This window comes from Epinephelus moara, chromosome 20 (assembly GCF_006386435.1).
Source record: "Epinephelus moara isolate mb chromosome 20, YSFRI_EMoa_1.0, whole genome shotgun sequence".
NCBI lineage: Eukaryota > Metazoa > Chordata > Actinopteri > Perciformes > Serranidae > Epinephelus > Epinephelus moara.
This window is the reverse complement of record NC_065525.1, coordinates 8,451,910-8,460,943: the sequence shown is the minus strand read 5'-3', so window position 1 is coordinate 8,460,943 and position 9,034 is coordinate 8,451,910. Positions and strand designations below refer to the sequence as shown.

General features: G+C 38.5%; 1 protein-coding gene across 1 annotated transcript in view; it reads left to right on the top strand.

Annotated features, from left to right (window-relative positions):
• The window catches only part of vps9d1 (VPS9 domain containing 1), a 57,434-nt gene that overhangs the window by 7,375 nt on the left and 41,025 nt on the right, over positions 1-9,034 (top strand). Inside the window, exons 5-9 of the mRNA XM_050072634.1 lie at positions 3,278-3,389; positions 6,735-6,797; positions 7,267-7,319; positions 7,997-8,084; positions 8,450-8,535. Coding sequence (XP_049928591.1) covers positions 3,278-3,389; positions 6,735-6,797; positions 7,267-7,319; positions 7,997-8,084; positions 8,450-8,535 — 402 coding nt within the window. The remainder of the gene's footprint in view (positions 1-3,277; positions 3,390-6,734; positions 6,798-7,266; positions 7,320-7,996; positions 8,085-8,449; positions 8,536-9,034) is intronic.

Below are 9,034 nucleotides of genomic sequence, written 5' to 3'. Positions count from 1 at the left end.
AACACATGGAGTTCCTCATCTGTATGCTCCGGCTCAAACAGGTATGGCTCTGGGTCTGTGTCCGCTACAAGAAACTCTTCAAAATCGCGTTCAAAGTCGTCCATTGCAGCTGCTATAGTCCGGAGATATTGCTAGGCTAAATAAACAGCTGAGCTCTGTTTACTGGCTACGCTGTCAGTCAGTGTGCGGGCTGGAGATTGAGCAGAGAGGGGAGGGGGGTCCCCACTCGGTATGTTAAACGAGTATGTGTGTATGAAGTGTGTCTGTTACGCTAGCAGAGTCAGAGTTTGGGACGGAGTGGAGTGTTACCGGAGTTTCTGGAGTGCTCAAATAAACTGGCCTTTTTCCCGAACGCTCCTCTGGTCTCCTGCTCGTGAGGGATTCATTACAATATCGTAACATGGTTTAGATTTCTAAATAAACATTCACCTCGTCGCTAGATAGACCTACTCCTGAAAAACTCGCGCAAGACTTTTTGTCCCTATGAGGCCACCGTCATTTACCCGACGGGAGGGGTGAGCGAGTGAGCTCTGCAATCTAGAATTTGACCACTGGTGTCACTGTTTTCAACCCATTTTACACACTGGCCCTTTAATGTGTGTTGGGCCGCTGACATGTTGGGTAAAATTGAAAGAATCAGTGACTTTTACAAAGTTCACTGCAAAGGTGTTTGTGGTGTCATTTACGGCCAAGTTAAAATCACCAAGAAGGAGGATTTTCTCAAATTTAATTATGGAGGCTAAGAAGTCACTGAATTCGGATAAAAAAAAGAGCCATTAACACCAGGAGGGCGATAAATTAAAACACAGTGAAATGGGTTAGCATGTCCAACTTTAGTCACTAAGAGTTCAAATGAGGTAAAAGTTCCAGAGCTCACTGTCCGGGAAGACAAACTGCATGTATGTTTACAGACACTGTCATTTACTGTCCCATAATGAGGGAGACATGAAATCACTTTAGTTTTTGGCCAAATCGACATGAAGGGAATTTTATTGATTGAATATTATCTGTGATAAATACTAATACACTAATCAATTATCTAATTGATGTTCCATTTGTTATATACTAGCAGTGATAAACAGGCTATATAGGCTAATGCTACCTGTGCTTTTACAGAGGGCTTCTTGCAAAGCTGGTGTGGGCAAATATATCAGAAAACACTACAAACACATTCAGTAGCTCAGTGAGAGCAGCAACAACCTTGCAAAAAACAACAACAAAAAAACAAAGAATTCTTGCTCAGCTCTTTTACATCACTTATATAGGTTGCAACGTGATGTGTACAGTGCTACTGTAATTGCACGGCTTAGTTTGGTTACTGCTCAACAGGTTTGATATGGTGCACTTAACAACATATTCCCTTGGCTGACAATCTGTATCACTCATAGATTTACTATTGACTATAAAATTATGCTATTTCCAAAGGAAATGATTAGTGAAAGCCACATTTTAGCCAATTTATAGTTGAAACACTGAATATAACCTGCTCCGGACTAGATTAGTCATGCAGCATAACTTACTTTGATGATCTAGCCAGGTTAAAAGAGAGCCACCTTCGGACACAGAAAAACCCTGGCTTTAGACTCAACATACCTTTCCAACCCACTAATCTCACTTCATGGTACACCCCTCTTGTGTCATTGTTTACAATCAAGATAGCCAAATTGCTTTTCCATGTTATCAATATAAGGGTGTACTTTCCTGATGTAAACTACGGTAAAGGTTTTGATTACGATAATTGAAAATGCACAAGGTGGCACTTTTTCTGGCATTTCAAATATAAAGTTAGACATCACTGTTCGTGGGAGATTGATTGCAAGGGATTGAGAAGGATTCTCGTTTACACATTTAGTGTTTGTACTGTCATTTCTTGACAGACCATGTCATTGCAACACGGAAAAGAGAAAGAGAAGACTGTTTCCCAGCACTGCATAGGGAACGAAAATACAAAATGAGAAATGTAAACATAGGAAACACCCATTAGGCAGAACTGCACATGCAGCGCTGTGTGGGGAATTACCCTGCTGTCTTTCTGCACCTCCTCACGTTTCTGTTTGTTGCACTGCAGATTTTTATCATCACAACGGATATCTTTCCTCGCAATGCAGCAAGGAAACAATCTCTTTGATTGTTTATCCATGTAAGATGCACATGTATGAGCTATTTTAGAGAACCGATTAATAATTGGATGACCTAAGGCTTCATTCTCCCTCCTTGGTGAAAGTCAAGATTCACCTAAGAGCAATTCATCAGTTCAGGACACATTTACAAAAGAAGCGTAATAGAAATGAAAAGAAAATATGCTTAACAGATTATGAAAACTGGTTCAGCCACTTTGCATGTAATAACTTATGCAATGAACTACCTAGATGTTTTAGCAAGGTAAGACTATTCAAGCAGAGAGCCATTATAATAAGTTTTGATGACATAAGCAATTGGTAATGTAAGAAACAGCAGGCAATTGTCATAATAATAAAATGTAATTTTATAGCACTTTTTTTTTCAAAACACAGTTACAAAGTTCTTTACAAGACAAGATAAAATAATATACATCTTCAAGAAAAAAACAGTAATATCGTAAGTAAAAAAACACTGAGCATAGGCTAGGACCGAATAAAACAGTGTGTAATAAAAAAATAGTAAAACTGATAAAAGAGGGATAAAAACTAGACAAATACCAGATTTACTATAAAACAGCCTTCCTATAAAAGTAGGTTTTGAGGAGTTATTTAAATAAAGAAGTACATAATCATTTGCATGAATGAAAAAAGCATTTTCACTTTGTGTAAAAGAATGATACTGCTTTTATGATATGGAGGTTGAACAAGTAGTTTTGAGAATTTCATTTCTAATCTAAGAAATGCACCAAAGCGACAAAGAAAAACCTCTGACGTCAATACAAATATTAGAGTCTTTAATCAGGTTTCCAAGGTTTTAAATGTGTTGCTCCCTCTTACTGGCATCTTCACACTCAATTCTCTTTTTGCTTAAAGATATTTTTTGAGTATTTGTAAATTGACAAATATATATTCTCCAAAATATTACTTTTAACCTAAAGAATTTTGTCGTTGCCATGTGTGAATGTTGGTGGTGGTTGTATGAGCTCTTTATGAGAATGTCAGCCAAGTTGATTTTAAATATTCAGCAGTGAAAGCAAGTTTCTCTGTGACTGTCACACTGACATGTGTAAAGAGAGATTGTTATATTTGCCTTTGACACAACCCCTAAGTTACATATTAATTGTATGTGCGTGTGTGTGTGTGTGTGCGCGCTGCAGGGAGCTGACACCCATTGAAGAAGCATCACGTTTGAACCAGAAGTTGAAAGCCAATTATGAAGCTCGTCTGGCGAGGCTCGCACCTGGTCAGGCCTACCAGAAGACGTCTTTGGTATGTGTGTTTGTGCGTCCGTGTGTGTGATAGAGAGAGAGAGAGGGAAGGAGAGAGACCTTTCAGTCTGTGACCAAATACTTTTTGGACACCAGAAGTTGTCTTGCAGGAATACATGTCCCATTTATTGATAATATTATACTCATGACGATGGAACAACAGACAAATGTTACAAGTTGAAATTTGTTTTGGGTTCCTATTTCTGATAAGCAGATAAGCTGCATGTGAAATACTGCACTGTGTCGTGCACGATACTTTCATAATGGAGCAGCAGCCTGAGCAGGCCCCACTCAGTCCAACATTATGAAAACATTTTAAAACAAGTTTCAAAATGTGTGAATTTTCCCATTTGCTACCCACTCATTATAAGGGGCAATAAATGTATTTTAAATGTAAGAAAGTGCACTCAGTAGAGTGTAGGTCTTTGCTAGGCTGCGGCCTAACCTAATCGTAGCAGGAAGCGTGCATCTACTGCTAGCTCACCTAGCAAGCTGAGCTGGCTAATGTTACAGCTCAGCCAAGGAGGACACCAATAATGTTTACAAGTCAAGCTTTCAGGAGCACAAGCCTCTTGTACTCTTGTCATGAGATGCACACTTCCTTCTGCACTGTGATGCGTGTATAAATGAAACTTTTCTAGACTACTACAATAGCCTCCTCTACAGTTTGGCAGCCAAAACACTCAAGAAACTTCAATATATCCAGAACTCAGCTGCTCGTCTTCTCACACACTCCCGCACCCGTGACCACATTACCCCCGTCCTTCATAACCTCCACTAGCTCCCCATCCCCCAGCGTATTCACTTCAAATCATCACTTTCAAAGCTCTCCACAACCTGGCTCCCCCCTACCTGTCTGAGCTCCTCCACCAGCACACTCCCTCCTGCACTCTCAGGTATGCTGCCTCGACCCTCTGGAACTCACTCCCTAAACACTCTCTACCTTCAAAAAACCCTCAAAACACATCTGTTCAAAACTGCCTACAATCTCTAAATTCAGTGTACTTCGCCCGCCCTTTCTGGACTACTTCCCTCCCTACCCCCCTATTGGATTGCTGTTGTTGCTCTTTGTCAAGCGTTTTTGAGTGTCTTGAAAAGCGCTATATTAATCCAATGTGTTATTATTATTTATTATTATTCCTACATAAAACTGTTCACAACAAGGTCAGTGGATTATCTTGAGTAACTGGACCATGATTTCTGGGAGGAGAAATTACTGTGCAATTTTACAAATGTATTTTTTTGGCGCTTTGAGCACTACAAGCCGAGTGCCATCTAGTTCCATTATATAAGAGAGAAGGCAGACATCTCTACAGCCAATATCAACTCACACCAAAACTGTCTAGACTGATAAATGGCATGACAGGAAAGAGGAAGAATATGTATTTTTTGATTTAGGGTGAACTGACTCTTTAATGTGATGTGATTGAAGAACTCTTGTGAAAACTTTGCCTCTGTATTTGTGATTAGTTAAAAAAAAACATTGACTGCTCTCTTAATAGCTGTATCAACCTAAGGAACACGCCCCGTAACCTAAATATAAAGCTCATTCATACTTATTTTCAATAGTGGTCTTAACATTTTTAAACGACATCATATGCGCATTTATTTTGGATTTTGGTAGTACTTCCGGTCTGATATCGACGTTAACGTGACGCGACGTGATGATGAATGAGTACCTGGGAGAAGTGGACTGACCTCTGCTCTGGACCGCATGGGTTATTTAAAGCTAGATATCGTCTCAGTCAAAGAGCAGACACTCCTCTACTACTCGTACTCATCTCTTTGGTGAAAACTACCTCCAGTCAGAAAAAAAGATGGTAAGGGAGACCATGACATTTAATTTGTAACATTAGCCATTTTGTTAATTGCTTCGGTTAACATTGTACGTTAACCCGATATAAATGCTGTGTTCTATTGGAGGTCTTTAAATTAATGTTAACTTGTCATTCAGATACGGAAAATGTTTCGGCGTCAAGTGGAGCTCCATGCTTACTGGAGAAAACTAAAGGCATTTCTCAAGGTAAAGTCGTATCAGCTAATAAATTAACGCAGGTAGGAACACTGAAATCGTTCAAAAAATATTTTTGAATCTACTGGGGTCTTTTTTCGTGTCACCTAAACTTTACTCAGGAGAGGAGTGACGTTTATTTAAATAGTTAAAATGGCGCACGCGAAGATAAATAAACCTAGATAAAATAGCCACGACCTGTTACGCGGCATTAATTGTATGTTTTCATAAGCAAAATTATATGTTTTTCAGACATTAGATGAGAATTTGTGTTACAGTAAGTTATTTAATTGCTTGTGTCTGGAAGTTTCTAAAGTTGTTGGCGTTGCAAACTGTCACAGATATCACTACGGATTGATGTAGTCATGTTTTAATGGTTAATAATTTATGATTTTGATCTGTGTGTTGTCCCTATCCTTGTTGCAGTACAGGTTGTAACGTGGTCCGAGATGGGTGGTATTCCACTTAAATGTTTTTAAAATAAGTATTTCAATACTTTTGAGTAATTTGTATGTAGCAGGACAGAAAATATAAGATGTAATTTGTGACAAAATGCTTTAAGTGCTTTGAATTGTGTAATTGAAATGATTAAAATACATTTTTAATATGTAATTTTATTCTCAATTAAGACACATTTTTATCCACAAGTTTAAACAGTAGGGGAAAAAAAACCAAACAAGAACTGAACAACAATTAGTCTAATCACAGGTTTGACTAAATGTAAAGTGATCACGTGTCCTGTAACTCCAGCAACCTGTGCATTTGCGTTGGACTGCAGTGAGAAAGGTTACCAAAAGGAGTATCTTATTATTTTTTTGGTTGTTTTTTGGGATCTGGGTTCTCTTTTTCTTCTACTGTTTTGTACTGTATCATAATCTGCTGTAAAGGCACTGTTTTGTGTCTTTTGCACTTGCTCAGTTGGTTGCTTGTGAAGTTGTAGAAATTTACTCACTCCGTTTACTTTAAAGTTACTGCTCTTGAAAATGCATCTGCTGAATGCCCAGAACTTGTGCATCAATGTGGCCTAACTGTTCCCCCCAGCTGCATTTCAATTAAATTGAAGCATCGATTTTTTTCCCCCTAACTTTGTATAGGCTAGATTTTGTAGATTTTAGATGGGAATTCTGATGGGTCATGACATGGTGGCTTTACATTTCACTTCTTTCACTTTTACCTCAGTATGTTGGTGTTTACTGCTTGACTTCTTGTTTCTCCTGGTGATATTTAGAAACTGACCATAAGCTAATTTCACATTTGAATATGACTTAACATAATGCTTGTCATAATCATTCTTAATTGTATGAATGACATTTCTTCTCGTCTTTTCCATTGCAGACGCTCTCTCTCCAGAGGCAGATGATGGAGAACCTCATCATAGCTAAAGCCAGGCAGGATGCTGTATCCTTCTGATGTCAGCTTGTTTATTGTTTTCACCGTGCTGTAGAAGTCTCCATCTTTGTTGCTGGATGGGTAGAGGCTGGGTTTACTAATCTCAATGTTTTTCACTGAGGCAGTGTTTGAAGCTTGAATAAAAGAGCGTATTTGACTTGATTTGTCCTAATTAATATCATATTTTTCAGCTATTCCCACCTCAGTGGGAGTGGTGAGCTGTGTGAAGGAGGACAGACAGCAGACATTTAACAGGTGTAAGATGACCTAGTGACCAGCTCTCAATAATTGTAAATGATCATATTAAGCTGTTAAATGGTGATATTCACAGAATGGAATGTTTATCTTTGCTGGTTTCTTCACCACAAATTATAATCGAAAGATGTCTTTGTTTTAAATTCAAAGACATCATTGCTCATAGGCTCCATGTGAGGACTGTGATGTTTGGAAGTTTCCTTAGGGTTTGTTGTAACATTAGCTTCAGCGGAAGATGGAGGAGAGAAGACTAAGGCTGCAGGAAGAGGCCAACAGGTAACCATGATTTTCAAACACACTCAATTGGGTTAAAACTTTATTTTGTTTTTAGCTTCTGCTTTCAATCTTAAATGATAGAAAGAGAATTATTGTTTTTTGTCGACAACAACAAGCACTCAGTAAATGCTTGTAAAGGTTTAGTTAGTTTTGGAAATCATTCTGAGGCTCATAATTTTAAAGATACACAATCAAAAATCCCAAGGAGGAAAAACTTTGTTGACACATCCATACTATGATATAACAATGCTTAAATTAAGTTGTATAGGAAGTGGGATATGATGGTATTAAATTCTGCATCAACACAGATGTGTGAAAAAATCAGTATGTCCTCCCTTTGTTATTTGTGTTTAATTCAGTGATCATGGCAGTAAACATAAAATATATACTGGATAACTGACAGACCAATTTATAAGGAATTGAAAGTCAAATTAGCCTGTGTAGTGATAGTAATTTGGTTAATTTTAAATAAGCCTTTCTGTCAACGCTAACTCAGTCTATAAAGACGCAGGTTTCATACTGTGGTTCCTCAATAAAGACAAAAAAAACAAAACATCAGTGACTCTTGATATTCACACACTCATGACTTATGAGGGTGATATTTCCAAGGTTGACAAGTATAGTGTGCCTGCAAGTGTAGATGTACGTAAATCTTTTGTGTGTGTGTATCATTACAGGAGATTTGCAGCGTCTGGGGCGATGACCACAGAGGAGCGAGAGCAGCGTGCTCTCTATACCAACGTGCTGGAATATGAGCAAGACCATGTAAGTTTGCGAGTAAACATCATGAATATGTAAAAACTGATAGATTAGTGGCATTACAGTTGAATGGCGTTACAAGTTAGCAGAGCACAAAGTGATGCCTGGAGTTGCACTTCCTTGCTCTGACCAGTGTCTGACCTGGGGTATTTTCGCATATATATGAAACACTACAAGACCAACAACCCTATGCATATGTGTTTCCAATAACGCTTGTTCTTGCACAACCTAAGAAAACAATTGCCAAATTTGGCATTGGTCAATTTTATGTTGACCTGTTAAAATGAATCAACTAATCAGCATTGTGTGAAATTATTGATATAGTTGCCAATAAGTCAATTATAATATATATATCTTTTTAATCTCTTTAGGATTGGCCCAAACTGTGGAAAGCCAACTTGAAGAAGAATCCTGATGATGTCACATTAGTGTCAGGTCTGGTTTCCTACCTGCTCAGGTAACACAACCATTTTGGTATAGTTTAAAGGGAAATTTCGGTTTATTTCAACCTGTCTCCTATCGTCCTAAATTTGTTTCAAGTGACTAGTGACAGAAAAATAATAGTTAGCATGTTAGCCGTTAGCCTAGATACAGCCGTAGCGTCAGACCTGTTAAAACATAAGTGAACGGGCATACTTCAAGTGCAAAGTTAGTCCACTAAACAAGCTTTTTTTCCACAAAGGGCGCCTCATATCATTAGGATAAATGTCAGAGAACATATAGAAAAAGACATGTAAACGTGTTGTCTTACCTTACCGGTGTGCTGCCATGTCGGTTTACCATTTAGCTCTGCTTTCCAAAGCGTGGCCGAAATATCGCGAGAACAAGCAGCGATCTCATACCGTGCCTGAAATCTCGCGAGCTCTAGATAAAGCCCAGCTGGATACTACTCCAGGTGGAGGTGTCTCGTCCTCAGTCACATCCAGACCTTGAAAATAAGGCTGCAACTGGTCCCA